The 15,765-nt window shown below is 35.6% G+C and overlaps 1 protein-coding gene across 3 annotated transcripts in view; it reads left to right on the forward strand.

The window, feature by feature from the left end:
* Positions 1–11,266, forward strand: part of si:ch211-137a8.2 (uncharacterized protein LOC777613 homolog) — a 40,976-nt gene extending 29,710 nt beyond the window's left edge. For all 3 annotated transcript variants that reach the window (XM_055012184.1, XM_055012186.1, XM_055012185.1), the window contains 3 exons: positions 4,385–4,528; positions 4,833–4,873; positions 6,802–11,266. In XM_055012184.1, coding sequence (XP_054868159.1) covers positions 4,385–4,528; positions 4,833–4,873; positions 6,802–6,967 — 351 coding nt within the window. In that variant the 3' untranslated portion in view covers positions 6,968–11,266. The remainder of the gene's footprint in view (positions 1–4,384; positions 4,529–4,832; positions 4,874–6,801) is intronic.
* Positions 11,267–15,765: the final 4,499 nt, after the last annotated feature.

Below are 15,765 nucleotides of genomic sequence, written 5' to 3' on the forward strand. Positions count from 1 at the left end.
AACCTCCTGACCTGAATCTGCAGGAATTCACTCGGTCACACTCCCAAACTCAGAATGAACGGCCGACCTTGTGGGCACCGACTCCTCTATGGAAGGACAGAAATGACAGAACGACCGCTGTGAATGAACACGTCACGTCTGCTTGACTTTGGTTTTTCCAGCTGTTCTGATCACTAATGATTGGACGTATGTTTTTGGTGATTTCTAAGGTCAAAAGGCCAACTTTAGTGTTAGAGTTAGCTTCAGTATGGACTTTTAATCACGCTACTTGTTTACAAATGCAAATTATAATCACTGTTGCAAATCTAGTGTATAAGCTGTGATATATGCTGCCGAGACATAAATATACTATCCTAATTGATGCTGACTTGATTTAACATATAAACAGTGATCGGGGGTAATTAATCACGACAGAAAACTTTGTCATGGTGCCCTTTTTCTAGCTAAACCCCCATAATGCTTGCTAATGGCACATTTTAGCTTGTTTTAGTCGCTAGTGTAGTAAACAGGAAGAAGCTTTAAATAATGTTTATAAATGCTTTTGCAAATGCTAGCATATTTAGCAGCGTTCACAAACACTAATGCTAATAATTTCTGATCTTAAAATGTTCAACTGAGACATATAGCAACTTCATTTTTTTCCGGTAGTGGTTCATGGAAGAAACAAAGATGTGAATTTGAATAATATATTTAATAAATGCAATATTATTAACCAATAATCGGTTAATTTATCATCCAAATCAAGAACAGATTTGCTCATATCACGAGTTGAATACAGCCTGCAAAGATAGCTGCTTCATATGCTAGTTTGATAAAGAAACGCTATCCTAATTGATCCAGACTTCATTTAATACATGAGCACTGGTCGGAAGTCGTTAATTGCCACATAAAACTTTGTCATGGTGTCCCTTTACTAGCTAATTGATTCCAAAATGATTTAATGCGTGAGCAGTAATCAGAAGTCTTTAAGCGTCAAAGAAGACTTTGTCATGGTGCCCCTTTACTAGCTAAAACCTACAATGCTGGTGCACTTGGTCAATAGTGCAGTAAACTGTAATAATCTTTTAATAACTCCAGCTGGTTTATAAATGTATATACAGAGGACCCGATTTTCACCGTAAATTAGAACTCTGGTGAAAATGTAAACAAAGCCGTTCTGTGCATCACGATATCAATCAGTTCTTCGGAAAAGTCATGAATACCAATGACTTTAATGCATGTACAAGTAATTTTACAAAAGATAAAAGAACGTGTTGCACTGTTTTATGATATCTAAGTTCAAGGATTTCCTTTTCTTCCAAGCATCAGAACAGTCAGACTTACACTTGGGAGCTATAATGAAGGACAAAAAGTTAGTGAACGTAGCACAATCCAAGGTGGCATACAACCGGTGAATGTAAACAAAGCCGTCTGATAGCATCATGTGACAACGTATTCATCCGCTCCGTTCACCAACTAGTTCCATGTAACCAGTTCCGACGTATCGACGAAACATCATAAGTCGAGGACGTCGTAAACCGAGGACCTCCTGTAAATGTACAACCTTCTCTGGTCCCTACAGTATTAACCCTCCAGTTGTCCTCATTTATGGGCACCAAAAAATACTGTTTCATTGTCTGAAAAAAATCCCAAAATTCCCCAAAAAAATCCCCCAAATTTCTGAAAATTTGCTAAACCTTCAGGAAGAAAATTCCAATAATTCCTTAAAAGTTTCCCTTAAAAGTTTTATCTTAAAAAAAATCCCCCAAATTTGGCAAGAAAATTCTTATAAATATTTTTTAAAAATGAGTAAAAATCTTCCAAAAAAATCCTAAAACTATCTAAAGTGATTCCATATATATCAGTAAAACTTCTAATATTTTCTTCAAGAACATTCACAAAAAAAAATCGACCAAATTGATTGTTTGATTTTTTTTTGTGTGTGAATGTTCTTAAGAAACATTTTTAACTTCTTTTTTTTTCCACCAAAAAATGTTCAAAGGTTTCAGAAAAATGTTGAAAATGTGGACATCAGAAGTTTCACTGTGAAAACAGATTTTTTTCCCCCACATTTTCAACCTTTAAAATGGGTCAATTTTGAGCCGCAGGACGACATGAGGGTTAAACAGAAAGAGGCTCCACCTGGTGGTGCAACCAGGTACTACAGCTGATCCATGATACTTGAAGTGTGTATCATCTCTGAAGGCATTATTGGCCGACACTAAATATTCAATGTTTCAGGTCGAGGGCAACAAAATTTGATCAGACATTGTTAGTTGCATCCTCAAAAGCACATAGATTTGCATAGTGCTCACTCATTGATTTACTTCCACTGGTGTCCACAAGGTCACTAGAGCAGTTCAGAGTATTTATTGCAGAGTTAAAGTTCTCTCTCACCAGCAGCTCCATCAACATTCATAATCATCAGCCTTTATTTTCTCTGCTCTGAATTCTCACAATCCTCCACCTTTATTAAAGATGGATTCCTGGACAACCGTCCTCTAACCCTGTTTCTGTCTCCATTAGACTCCATCGGCCTTAGCCTTCATTTCCTCTCCCTCTGCCTCATTACTGGGCGAAGCGTCTATTTATTCTCCTCGTCCTCCGTCCCGTCTGTCGCTCTCCGGGCCGTCAAATGAATCCATAAAGTCTTGATTTATGCTTCTAGTCTGGCTGCACTTTAACTGTCATCATAAAAACAGGGGAGAAACAATCCCTCTCCCCTTCCATCGTCTTTACTTCCTCCTTCCCTCCTCTGGGTTTGGACTTCAAATAACTGCGAACAGGAAATAAAAGCCATAAAGACGAGGAATTGCCAGAGACAAAGAAGAAAAGTTTGTAAATGAGTTTTTCAGGGTCAAACCTGATGACAAAGTGTGCGTGTAATTGTAATCTCAGCGATTTTTTTTTTTTTTTTTTTTTGTGTTCTTGCATTTGCAATATACGAGTTTGATTGAAAATGTGTTTGTGCATAATGGCACCGGCACTCTTTAATGGAGGTTCATTACCGACAAGACTATCGAGCGAGTAGCAAAACAAATGCGGCAGAAATTAACCTGCGAGTCCAGATTTGAGAGCAGCGAAGGGGAGAATCAGGAGTTTAATCAATGTTTCAGAGCAGCTCGTGGACAAACTCAGACTGAGAGCAGAACAAACTGTGTTGAATCTGAATTTCAAGCATCACTCCGACAGACACAAAGTGAAGTTAACATCAAGTCTGGAACGATTCCACAGAAAATCTGCTGACTTCAGTCCAACGCTGCAGGTCACAGCCCAAACAGATGTGACTTGCCAACTGTGGGCAGACTGTAAAGCGCAGTTTTTATTTTTTAAAGCCGAGCAGTGCAATAAAAGTCCCAACACTTTTTATTGAACCTTTCTCAATGTGTAAAAAATCTACTAAAATATAGTAAAACTTGAGATCGCCATCTTCAGTTGAGTTGCCACAGACAACAAAAGCAGTTCCGGACATATGAAACCACAAAGAGGGACGTCTTTGGCACCTAACTTTTCTCTCACAGCCACCAAATCTGTCAAACTTTAAGCCTTAATATAATTCAGAAAGGTTCAGTTCATGTTCATAGCGGCAATTCACAACATATGTTAGTATGTGAAGTCAAGGAACTTCACATTGTAAGGTGAAAACCTTAAAACTGTATACAGAAAAAAACCCAAATAAAGTTTCTATGGTATTCCCTTTGAGCAAGCACTTGGAAACAGTAGGAACAAACTAAAAACAACTTCTCTTTACCGAGAAGGACAAAAAACAAAACTGCAGCAGAACCAGGTTCAGGGAGGGCAGTCATCTGCCTCAACAAGTCGGGGTGGGGTTAGGGATGATGAGCTCAATAAAAATGTACCACCTGTACAATTGTAAAGAATGGGGAAATTAGCTATTATGGATGAAAACTTATGAGGTCACCACCAGGGGTTCCGCTCGCCTGGATAGTGACCCAACTATAATGCCTAGTCTTGAAGGGACTGGAGGTCCCATGTAGCCTCTTAAAGCTGTGTCCGACCAAAATCAATGGGCCAAGGCTCGGGCAACAAACTCCCAGGTTTGGCTCCAGAAGGGACACCTGGTTCAACTGTTCCTCGATTCCCGATTCATTGAGGTCTTTGAATCACTCTTAGTCCAACCCATTCCCCAAGGGCAGTTTACCTTGGAAGACCCTACCAGGAGCTATACCCCCTGACAAAGTGGCTCCTAGGATCAAGAATGACCTAGCTCTAGGGGTAGGATGAGAAGCTTGGACAACTTTCAAACTTTCAAAGCCACATCTGTATGTAATCTGGTAAAACATCTGGAGAAAATGGTGAAATTTCAAACTAAAGTTGGCAAAAATCTCCATTTTCTACGTTGATTTGAAGACTTCCTAAATGTCTTTACTGTTCTGTGTTCCAGTGTTTCCTGGACAGAAGCCACGTCAGCAACCAGCTCAATCTTCAACGCTGCCAGGACGACACACAGGTGCTCTTTCCTGACCCCACCCCTTTCCTGTCACATGACCTGAGAGTCAAAGCCTCCTCTGATTGGTCAGTTGTTCAGGTGAGCTGCTTGTCTTGGTTTTGATGATAATCAGGAGAGTTTTGGTGTTTTTTCTTTGACTTGTTTTGGGGGATTTCATTTGTTAAAGTGTCAAAAATGAACATCGTGTTGATTTATTGATGGAAAACGATGCACGCTGAACCGAAAATAAGTAGTAGTAATAAGAAACAGCGTCAACGATGCCCGAGAGGGAGAAAACAAACTGTGCATGCCAGCAGGCGGGTGATTTCCGACAAAATATTCATGAGAAAGTTGGAGTTGTTGCCTGAAACCACAGCGGATTAACAGCTGCTCTGTTCTGCAGGCCGAAGAAGAACCGTCCTGCTGGGAAGAAACCGAACAAAGGTGAGAAAACTCCGAGCCCCCGAGAGATGCAGCGATAAAAGATGTAATCTGCAGGATAGTTCCAAATCCACAGAGATAAAAGCAGCCATTTTGTTTACCAAGAGGAAACTAGTAGAACAAATCACAGAGGATCGGCGGCCAAACAGAAGAAAGTCTGCTGTGAAATTTAGCATTTAGGGATAGAAAGAAGATAAAATAAACATTTCTCACTTTAGTGGAGCAGATATTTGTTGAACTGTTTTAAATATTAATGTAAAATAATCTCAATTCTTTATGGTTTGTGGATTTTAGTTCACAGTTGAGGTCAACAAATAGAGTCAGATCAGTGTTTGGACCAAAACTAGAGCCAAGATTTTATAAAATCCTTCAGGAAACGTCCCTAAATGTTTTAATTAATCTGATTTTCATTGCTTATTAGACTTTTATTGAATTCTTTAAAAGAGCAGCTCCACAGAAAGTAAACAAACAGCTCATTGTAATCCAAACTCTAAGAACTCTGCATTTATTTAATCGAATTACTGTGTTTTTCTCAGAAAACTGGATTTGTAATGGAGCCGTAGACTCGTACAGTGAAGATTACCATTTTATGACTTTAATAAAGCACTAAATGCTTTTAAAAACTTTCTCTTCATTGTCAGGAAGTTATTTATTGTCGAGGAACAGATGGATATCTAATTTAAGTTTCAGAATCAGCCTAAACATTCCCAACTATTACCCTACTGCGGCAACAAACGTTCAGAACAAAAGGGATAAATCGACTGTATTGATTCAAAAAACAAATAAAAAAAACAAATATCTGTCAACTTTTGTGCAGAGAATTTAAAATGGTTCTCAAAGCCAGAAATCAGAAGATCGAGTCACATTTGCAAGTTATTTTTTTTAGTTAAAAAGCTTTAATTAAAATATAATTTGAAATAAATGTCTGAGCAAACTATTCCTCACACCTGGTTTAAAAAACTCCTCCAAAAATAAATAGTGCAACAACCACAGCTCTAATTAAGTGTAATAATCTCATATTTAGATCTATAAATCCAGTCTAGATTACTTCTCTGGTGTTTTCTAGGGAAGATTCTTCGACTTAATTCAAGTAAAATCTACATTTATTGAGCAAATTTGTCTCTATTTGAGTTAATTCATTGAGTTATGTCTTTTTGGACAATTGTGACTCACTTCAGATGAGTTTTAAGTCAATTAGTACAATTCTCTTTACATTTTGGACAATTTTTAAGTCATGTTGAACAATTTTTGAGCCATTTTGGAACATTTTTTCTTGTTTTGAACAATGTTTTGTAATTTCGATAAGTTTCTAAGCCAAAGGGGTCAATAATTGATCATTGTTGTCATTTGGGCCAATGTTTAGTAATGTTGGACAGATTTTAAGTTATTTTGAAGAAATTCCACACAAATTTGAAGTAACTTTTCCATAAATTAAGAGCCAGTTTGGACAAGTTTCAAGTGTAAATATGTAAAAACTGGAACCTTGTCAGGTCCAACTTTAACCCATCAGATTCTACTGATGTTAGAGCCTCAACAGTTGGAGAAATGTGGACCAAAGACTGGATTTTAGTAGAAATATGGATCCATCCATAGACAGACACTGACAGGAGCTTAATAGAGACACTATATCAACCTGGATTGGACATTTTCTATGTTTCTTTCATTCTGGACATTTTTTTTTTTTTTTTTTTTTTTACTATTTTTGGGCAAATTCAAATCATGGTGGACAGATTTTGAGTCATTCTAAGTAAATTATGTGAAATTTGGAGAAGTTGGAAGTCCTTTAGGATGATTTTTGTGTAATTTTGGATGGTTTTCTATATTTTTTGGACGAGTTTTCAGTCAAAACAACTCTTATAAGACTTTAACTGACATTTATTCTGAAAATTTAGAAGCGTTAAAAACTACCCTCCACTTCCTGTTTCCTCCAGGAGGCCCCGGTCCTCCCGGTTCCCTCCGGCCCTCCTCTCCGTCCTCCTGGTCCTGCTGGCCGGTCTGATCTGGAGCTTCCTGGATCCTCCATGTCACCGTAGCAACGGGATGCAGCGCAGCTTCCACCTGATGCTGAGATACGTCAACGGACCACCGCCGACCTGAAACCATCCAGAAACCGTCTAGAGTCAGGACCGAGGTTGGAAACTGCTAAAGTCCGACTCAAACGGCAGAATCTGACAGAAATCTGCAGGATTATAAAGTTTCTAGATTTAATTTCCATCTCTGTCCACGTCGCCAACAACAAAATAAGCTCACATTTAAAAAATAAACTCAGGAAACAGGATTGTTTTAGTACAACTCCTGTTTAAACGCCTGCTTTTTCAATTCTGATGACAAAAAATCACCTAAAAGGGTGTTTTATGAAGAAAGGAGTATTTTTCAAGTAAATTCAGACAATTATAGGAGTTTTTTCTACTGTTTATGTCACTTTTCATATTTCTGTAGCAGCATCAAGACAAAAAGCTTTATTTTTTTATTAGATAAAGCTGAAAAAAAATCACATTTTGTTGTTTTTTTTTTTGAAAGAAATGTGCAGGATTATAAAGTTTCTAGATTTAATTTCCATCTCAGTCCATGTCGCCAACAACAAAATAAGCTCACATTTAAAAAATAAACTCAAAAAATAAACTCAGGGTACAGGATTGTTTCGGTGCAACACAAGTTTCTTTGTCTTGATTTTAAAAAATCACCAAAAAAGGCTTTTTTTTTTTTTTTTTTTAAGAAGGAAGGAGCATTTTTCAAGTAAATTCTGACATTTTTCCAGGTTTTCTGTATTGTTTATGTCACTTTTCATGTTCCTGTAGCAGCATCAAGACAAAAAACTTTAGTTTCTGTTTGATAAAGCTGAAAAAATCTCATCATGTTGGTTTTTTTTAAAGAAATCTGCAGGATTATAAAGTTTCTAGATTTAATTTCCATCTCTACTGATGTCACCAACAACAAAATAAGCTCACATTTAAAAATTAAACCTGTTTAAACGGCTGCTTTTTTCAATTCTAATGGCAAAAAAACACTTTAAAAGGCATTTTTAAAGAAGAAAGGAGTATTTTTCAAGTAAATTCAGACAACTGAGTTTTTTCTACCGTTTGTCACTTCATATTCCTGAAAAAAATGTTTGTTTGTTTTTTTTGTGTTTTTTTTCCTCACACCTGGTTTAATAAACTCCTAAACTCAATACACTGCAACCTCTAATTAAGTGTAATAATCTTATATTTACACCTTTATGTTTTGTTTTTGTACAGATTCATTCTCTGGTGCTTTCTAGGGAAGATTATCTGACTTCAAGCTGCAATATTCTAATCATGTTAGCATTTTTTTTAAAAGAAAAAAGACCAAGAACGACTCACTACCTTCCACAGTTTATATACTAGAAATACAAACAACGTCTCAGACAAGCAGATTTTTGCATTTCACAGTAATTCTCGCCATAAAAAAACAACATTTTGGCAGTTTTTAAAACCAGCTGCTGGGTCCAAATCTGTACAGTTTGAGCATAAAGACAAGAAAAATGAAAAGAACAAGTTGTAAATCTATCAACAGCTGGAATAAACCAGACAGTTATTAAAGTACGAGCACCTAAAAACAACTACCGGTAATACATGAAAACTGGAGGTTTATTAGCTAAAACATGCTGATTTAATTATCAGTTTAATGATATTTTTACAGACTAAAAGCTAAATAAAGCGGAAAACAAAGCTAAAAATCTGAACTGCACTAAAACCAGATTGATATTTGATCATATTATGTCGGATATACATGAATAAACTCCTCCTTTAGTACGTTTTAGTTCCAGTTTCTGACTCTTAAATCAGTGCAGTATAAAAATAACTGGACGTTAGATGTTTCTGAATCTGTATTTACTCAGACTTATCTTCATGCATGCCTTAAACATCACTAAACTGCAGCAGAATCTATTAACTAAAGAGAAAATGTCTGATTTGGTTGTTTATGAAAACATTTAAGTCGTCAAACTTTCTTCCCTTCTGCTTGTTTCTCCAGGAAGTGAAGGTTTATTAGGTTGTGAGGCTAAATATTTGAAAGGATTTACAGTTTTTTACTGATAAATTGCTAAAAGCTCATTTTGGGGGGCTGAAAAATCTGCCAGAAGTCACATTGTCATGTAAAAAGTTTTTTAAAGCAGAGTAGAAGATTTAAATCCTGCCTTTGTTGCCTTAAACTGCTAACTGTGCTAATGTAGCTAATGTGCTAACTTTACGCTCCTGTAGGACTTTAACTGCCATTTATTTTGGACATTTAAAGTATTTAGTGTTTAATCTGAACCCCTGCCTGCCTTATTACACCATTAAAGTGACTGTATTTATCATTTAATGGGATCTTTAGTTAAAAAAAAAAAAAAAACTAACATGTTTGTCCAAACTTTAAAGAAATGATGCTCACGCTAAATTCATGCTAACGCTTTCTGAACCACAACGGTGCTTTAGATTTAGAGTTTTTTATGGATACCTGCTGGTTTCTGATTATTTCAGCTTGAAGAGACAAAATTTTATTGACATTTTGACCTTTCGTCAACATAGAAATGTGGTTGTATGTTCCTGAAAATGGAGCTTTTTGAAACTATTGTCACGGTCGACATGTAGACACCTACGCTTGATTCCTGATTATGACATCACGTGCCTCTACAACTAAACAAGTCTGCACGAAAGAAGAGAAACTAAAATGAATGTTGATCTCTGGGATGATGATTTCTAACATCAAAAACTAGATTTAAATTTATCCGTCATCTCTGTTAAAGTAGTGACGTTGTGCAGCGATGCTCGGCTCCCAGTGCTCCTGCAACACTTCCCTATGAAGTCCTGCTCTGTTCACGTTAAACACTGTCTGCTATTATCTGAATCACTTTTGGGAAAGAGAAAGAAGCTGCGATGAGACAAATCTGGCCAGCAGCACAGGTGGAGAATGACAAATGTGTAATTGTGGATGAATAAAGCTTCAAAATCCACAGTTCAGGTCAACTGTGTCGACTGTTTTCTCTTAAAAGCCTCGGGACGTTACAGTAGAACTCCAGTTCAAATCCTCAGATTTCATGATGCCAGATCACATAATTGTTGGAAAAAATGACAACAAAAATTTGTCAAAAATTCCAAATGTTTGTCCAAAATTGTTCCAAATTATTCGAAAATTAGCCAGTTTTTTTTAAGTTTACATTTTTCACAAAAACAACAAAACCCTGTTCAAACTGATTCAAATTTGACCAAAATAACCAAGAATTTGTCCAAAATTTGCCAGAATTTATCCAAAAAACGAACCCTTCAGCAGAAGTCTGTCTCGGCAGTCCAACTCTGGGAGGAATTTATGATGTACATAAAATAATAAATAATGTAAAATAATAACAATAATAATTCCCAACATGACAGACTAAAATGTGTCCAAAACTGCAAAAAAATTGTCCAAAAATCACTCAACATTTTTAACAAAAATTCTAAATTGTCGAAACTCACTTAAAACTGTCAGATAACTCTACAGACAGTAGAAGTGTTCACTGACAGTCCAGCCCTGCAGAAGAAATTACAGAAACACAACATTTTGAAGAAAGACAGTAAATTTACCAAAAGGACAATAATTTGATGATTCAATGTTTGTCTAAAATAAACAAAAATTAATCAACATAACTCCAAATTTGTCCAAAATTACTTCGTATTTTTAACAAAAACTTGTTCAAAACAACTCAAAACTGTCCAAAATGACTCTAAAATTTTCCAGAAATGAGATGAACTTGTTCAAGATGTGCTGCAGGAACACTGGGAGCCGAGTATCGCTGCATGACGAGGCTATTTCTAATCAGATGCAGCTAAATTTAAATGATTTTTGATTTTTTTAGCCTCAATCTTTGATCTTTTGGTCTTCAGGTTGATTTGGACAGAAACCAGAGGTTCCATTAGAGAATTATTTGGTCCCTAAACATCTCAGGTTTAGTTTGTTCAGACGTTTCTTCAGCATGTTTGGAGTTTAAACGTAGACCAGAAGTTTTGGGCTGCAGACGTCCAGATAAATTAAATTTATTGAATCCAAACACGTCTGCAGCTGTTTGAGGGCAGAAATCTGAGCTTTAAGTGTCTCATTTGGTTTTTTCTGTGGACGTTTGACTGATTTGTACTGAACACCATCCACGTTTCTACCAGGTTTTATCATCTCTCACCAACAGAGCTGAGTTAATCTGTGGTTTGTTGAAGCTTTGATTGGATGAACTTTCCTCAGGGGAACATTTCAGTCCAACTTCCTGAGAATCAAAGTGTTTTAAAGCTGGAAACTTATTGAACCACCCTCAAACATTTCACTTCTTGTAGTTTGGCTTCAATCATGGTTTCATATTTCAGAAAAGGATCCAATCAGATGTTTTTGTACAAGTTTGAAGATAAATTAAATAAACAGTTCACGAGTTTCTTTTTGTCTCGATGTTTTCTTTCAGAGGTTTCATTGGAAATGTAACCATTTAACCCTTTAAACACCAAAACTCACCGACAGGTTTGAAAGTTATGTCTGACTTGCGGAAAAATAGCCCAAAAATTAGCTTAAAATTGCTAGATTTCATTGAGATTGGTTTATTTTATGCATATCTTTCAAAAAAATTCAACAAAAATTGACCATTTGTACGAAACATCCTGTAAAAATGCAAAAGTTCAAAGAAGTCACGACCGATTGATCGTTTTCAGGTTGAACTGCAGGCAGTGTTTCAATGAAAATCAAAGCTACTGGATAAATAAAATAAACATGGCATGGCTCAGAAACAGTGAACAGAGCAGCAGGTTGTTGGAGATACATTCAGCATGGTGAAACATCTTTCTACTATCTATTCTGTTTTCATCTGAACTAGTTTCAAGTAATTATGGAGAGCTTTCATAGTATTTTTATGATTCTCAAGTAGGTTTGGATGAGTTTTGAGTAATTTTTGACATTTTTTGTTACTTTGGACAATATTTTAGTCAATTTTTGTCAATTTTATATGACTTTGGACAAGTTTTAGGTTATTTTAGACAAGCTTTGAGACACTGAGGACAATTTTTGAGGTGTTTTGGACAATTCATAAGTCAGAAAAGTATCACAAGACTTAGAACTCAGACTAAGATTAATGGTTTGTTTCTGAGAACTGTTCACAATATTTCCCTTAATGATAGAAAACATAGTTGCCATATACAAATTCTGTGGGAATTATTGTAAAAAATCTTCTGTTTGATTTGTTGTTTTGTGATGATTTGGAGCCTTTTTGTAGTAATTTTGAAACATTTTTGGCTGATTTAGCATCTTTTGGGGGTAATTTAATATCTTTTTCTGGCAGTTGTTAGCATTTTTGTGTGTTTTGTGCTAATTTTGGGTCTTTTTGTGGTAATTTACCATCATTTTGTGTTGGTTTACCATGTTTTTTGTGGTAATTTTGCATGTTTGTGGTCATTTTGAAAATTTTTTGGTTGATTTTGCATCTTTTTATGTTGCTTTAGCATCTTTTGTGGTAATTTAGCATCTTTTTGTGGTGCTTTTTTGCATTTTTTTGTGTGTTTTATGGTGATTTTTAGGTCTTTCTGTGGTATTTTACCATGATTTTGTGTTGATTTAGCATCTTTTTGTGGCAATTTTACATCTTTTGAATGTGATGATGAATATGATGGAACCCAATCTTTTTAGATAAATATATTTATTCTGTATTTCTGTATTTAGTTTTCCTGCTGTGTTTGTTTCCTGCTGTGTTTAGCTCTAAGTCTTCTTCATCCTCCTCGTCTTTCTCGGTGACGCTATGATTCTCCACATGAATGACGGCAGACTTTACGTGGTGCAGATTAGCGTGTCGGGTCTCGTGCAGTGTTCACGTGTGTGCAGTGACACGGCTAACACACTTAGCAGGGATTAGCAGTGGTGGTCTGTCGGTGAGTAAACATGGAAGGAGGATGTTAGCACCGCCGGTCGCTAGGACGAGTGTAGCTTTAGCCAGGAACCGTCTGCTATGAGGGTGAAAACACACTTTAATGTATTTGTGTGTCTGCAGATCACAAGAGTTCACACTCACAGTCTTTTAGTGGCGATTTAGCATCTTTTAGTGGTCATTTAGCATCTTTTTGTTGTGTTAGCACTTTCTAGTGGTGATTTAGCATCTTTTAGTAGTCATTTAGCATCTTTTTGATGTGTTAGCACTTTTTAGTGGTCATTTAGCATCTTTTAGTGGTGATTTAGCATCTTTTTGCTGTGAGTTAGCACTTTTAGAGGTGATTTAGCATCTTTTAGTAGTCATTTAGCATCTTTTTGTTGTGAGCACATTTTAGTGGTGATTTAGCATCTTTTAGTAGTCATTTAGCATCTTTTAGTGTCATTTAGCATCTTTTTGTGTTGATTTAGCATCTTTTTCTGGTGATTTAGCTTCTTTTTTGTGATTTAGCATCTTTTTGTTATTATTTAGCATCTTTTAGTGGTCATTTAGCATCTTTTTGTGGTGATTTAGCATCTTTTTGTGGTGATTTAGCATCTTTTAGTAGTCATTTAGCATCTTTTAGTGGTGATTTAGAATGTTTTTTGTGGTCATTTAGCATCTTTTAGTGGTCATTTAGCATCTTTTTGTCATGATTTAGCATCTTTTATTAGTCATTTAGCATTATTTGTGGTGATGTAGCTTCTTTTTGTTGTGATTTAGCATCTTTTTGTGGTGATTTAGCATCTTTTAGTAGTCATTTAGCATCTTTTAGTGGTGATTTAGAATCTTTTTGTGGTCATTTAGCATCTTTTAGTGGTCATTTAGCATCTTTTTGTCATGATTTAGCATCTTTTATTAGTCATTTAGCATTATTTGTTGTGATTTAGCATCTTTTTGTGGTGATTTAGCATCTTTTAGTAGTCATTTAGCATCTTTTAGTGGTGATTTAGAATCTTTTTGTGGTCATTTAGCATCTTTTAGTGGTCATTTAGAATCTTTTTGTGGTCATTTAGCATCTTTTAGTGGTCATTTAGCATCTTTTTGTCATGATTTAGCATCTTTTATTAGTCATTTAGCATTATTTGTGGTGATTTAGAATCTTTTTGTGGTGATTTAGCATCTTTTTGTGGCGATTTAGCTTCTTTTTGTTGTGATTTAGCACCTTTTTGTGGTGATTTAGCATCTTTTTGTTATCATTTAGCATCTTTTAGTGGTCATTTAGCATCTTTTTGTGGTGATTTAGCATCTTTTAGTAGTCATTTAGCATTATTTGTGGTGATTTAGAATCTTTTTGTGGTGATTTAGCATCTTTTTGTTATCATTTAGCATCTTTTAGTGGTGATTTAGCATTTTTTCTGGTCATTTTGCATCTTTTTCGGGTGATTTTGAGTGCTTTGTGGTCATTTTGAATGTTTTTGTGGTGGTTTTGTAGCGTATTTTGTGTTTTGTGATTTTTAGCATCTTGGTGTGGTAATTTACCATGATTTTGTGTTGATTTTGCATCTTTTTGTGGTGATTTTGTATGTTTGTATGATTTTGCACCTTTTTATGTTTATTTAGCATCTTTTTGTTATGATTTTGCTTCTTTTTGTGGTCATTTTCAATCTTTTTGTGGCGACTTTTAGCATTTTTTTGTGTTTTGTGGTAATTTGGGGTCTTTTTATGGTAATTTTATGTGTATTGTGGTCATTTTGAATATTTTGTGTTGATTTGGTATCTTTTAGTGGTGATTTTGTGTTTTTGTGGCAATTTAGCATAATTTTGTGTTAATTTGCTTTTTAAAAAATAATTTAGCATTTATTTGTTATAATTTAGCTTAACTTTGTATTGATTTAGCATGTTTCTATGGTATTTTCCATCTTTTGTGGTAATTTTGCAGGTTTTGTTGTCATTTTGAATATTTTTTGGCTGATTAGGCATCTTTTTTTGTGGTGATTTTGCGTGTTTATGTGCCGATTTTTAGCATTTATTCTGTGTTTTGTGGTGATTTTTTGGTCTTTGTCGTAATTTACCATAATTTTGTTGCAATTTTGCGTGTTTTTGTGGTCATTTTAAATATTTTGTGTCTTTTTGTGGTTATTTTGAATATTTTTTGGCTGATTCAGCATCTTTTTGTGGTAATTTTTCGTGTTTTGTGTTAATTTTGAATATTTTTTGGCAGATTTTGCATCTTTATGTGGTGATTTTGTATGTTTTTGTGGTAGTTTTACATCTTTTTGTGGCGATTTTACCATTTTTTTGGTGTTTTGTGATGATTTTGAGTCTTTTTGTGGTAATTTTGTGTGTCTGTTTGTCTGTGCATCTGTGTCTGTTTGAGCGTCTGCTGACGATCCAGTTAATGAATCTCTCCATCTGTTCGGCTGCAGCTGGACGAAAACAATGATTTTGCTCATTAAGAGAAAATAAATAAATCAAGAATCATGAGAAGAAAAAGACTTTTATTGTTTTTTTCCGATCTAAACCTGAACAACGACCCCCAGTTTTAAAAAACTCAGACCAAAACTGGACTCTGCAGCAGTTTTTTTCTGAACATACCGATCCCAAACCGTCCGTTCTTCCTCGACCGGCCGGACTTTAGGCCCTGCTTTGTTCGGACGGATGTTCGGGCAGATAAAGGCTGTTTTTGAGGCTCGAGGAATCGGGATGAAGACGAGGAAGAAGGACGAATGAATGCTGCCAATTGTTTCCCACAGCTGAGAAAACGCTTCGAATCCAATTAGAAGGCAAATAATTTCACGTTAGCCGAGGAATTCGCTGGTGGACTTTTAACCCGGCGGTCGTGAGACACAGACAGAAAGAAAAAAAACGTTGAAAGATTTGAAATATTCAGATTCAGAAGTCATGGATTTTACTGCAAACAAGAAGCTGTTTTCTCCACAAGTTTGTCAAACAAGAGAAACAGAAAATAGTTAAAATCACCATGAGAAGTTGCAAAAACACCTCAAAAGGATGCAAAATCATGACAAAACATGTAAGAACACCAAAA

Source organism: Amphiprion ocellaris, chromosome 7 (assembly GCF_022539595.1).
Source record: "Amphiprion ocellaris isolate individual 3 ecotype Okinawa chromosome 7, ASM2253959v1, whole genome shotgun sequence".
NCBI classification, from domain to species: Eukaryota; Metazoa; Chordata; class Actinopteri; family Pomacentridae; genus Amphiprion; species Amphiprion ocellaris.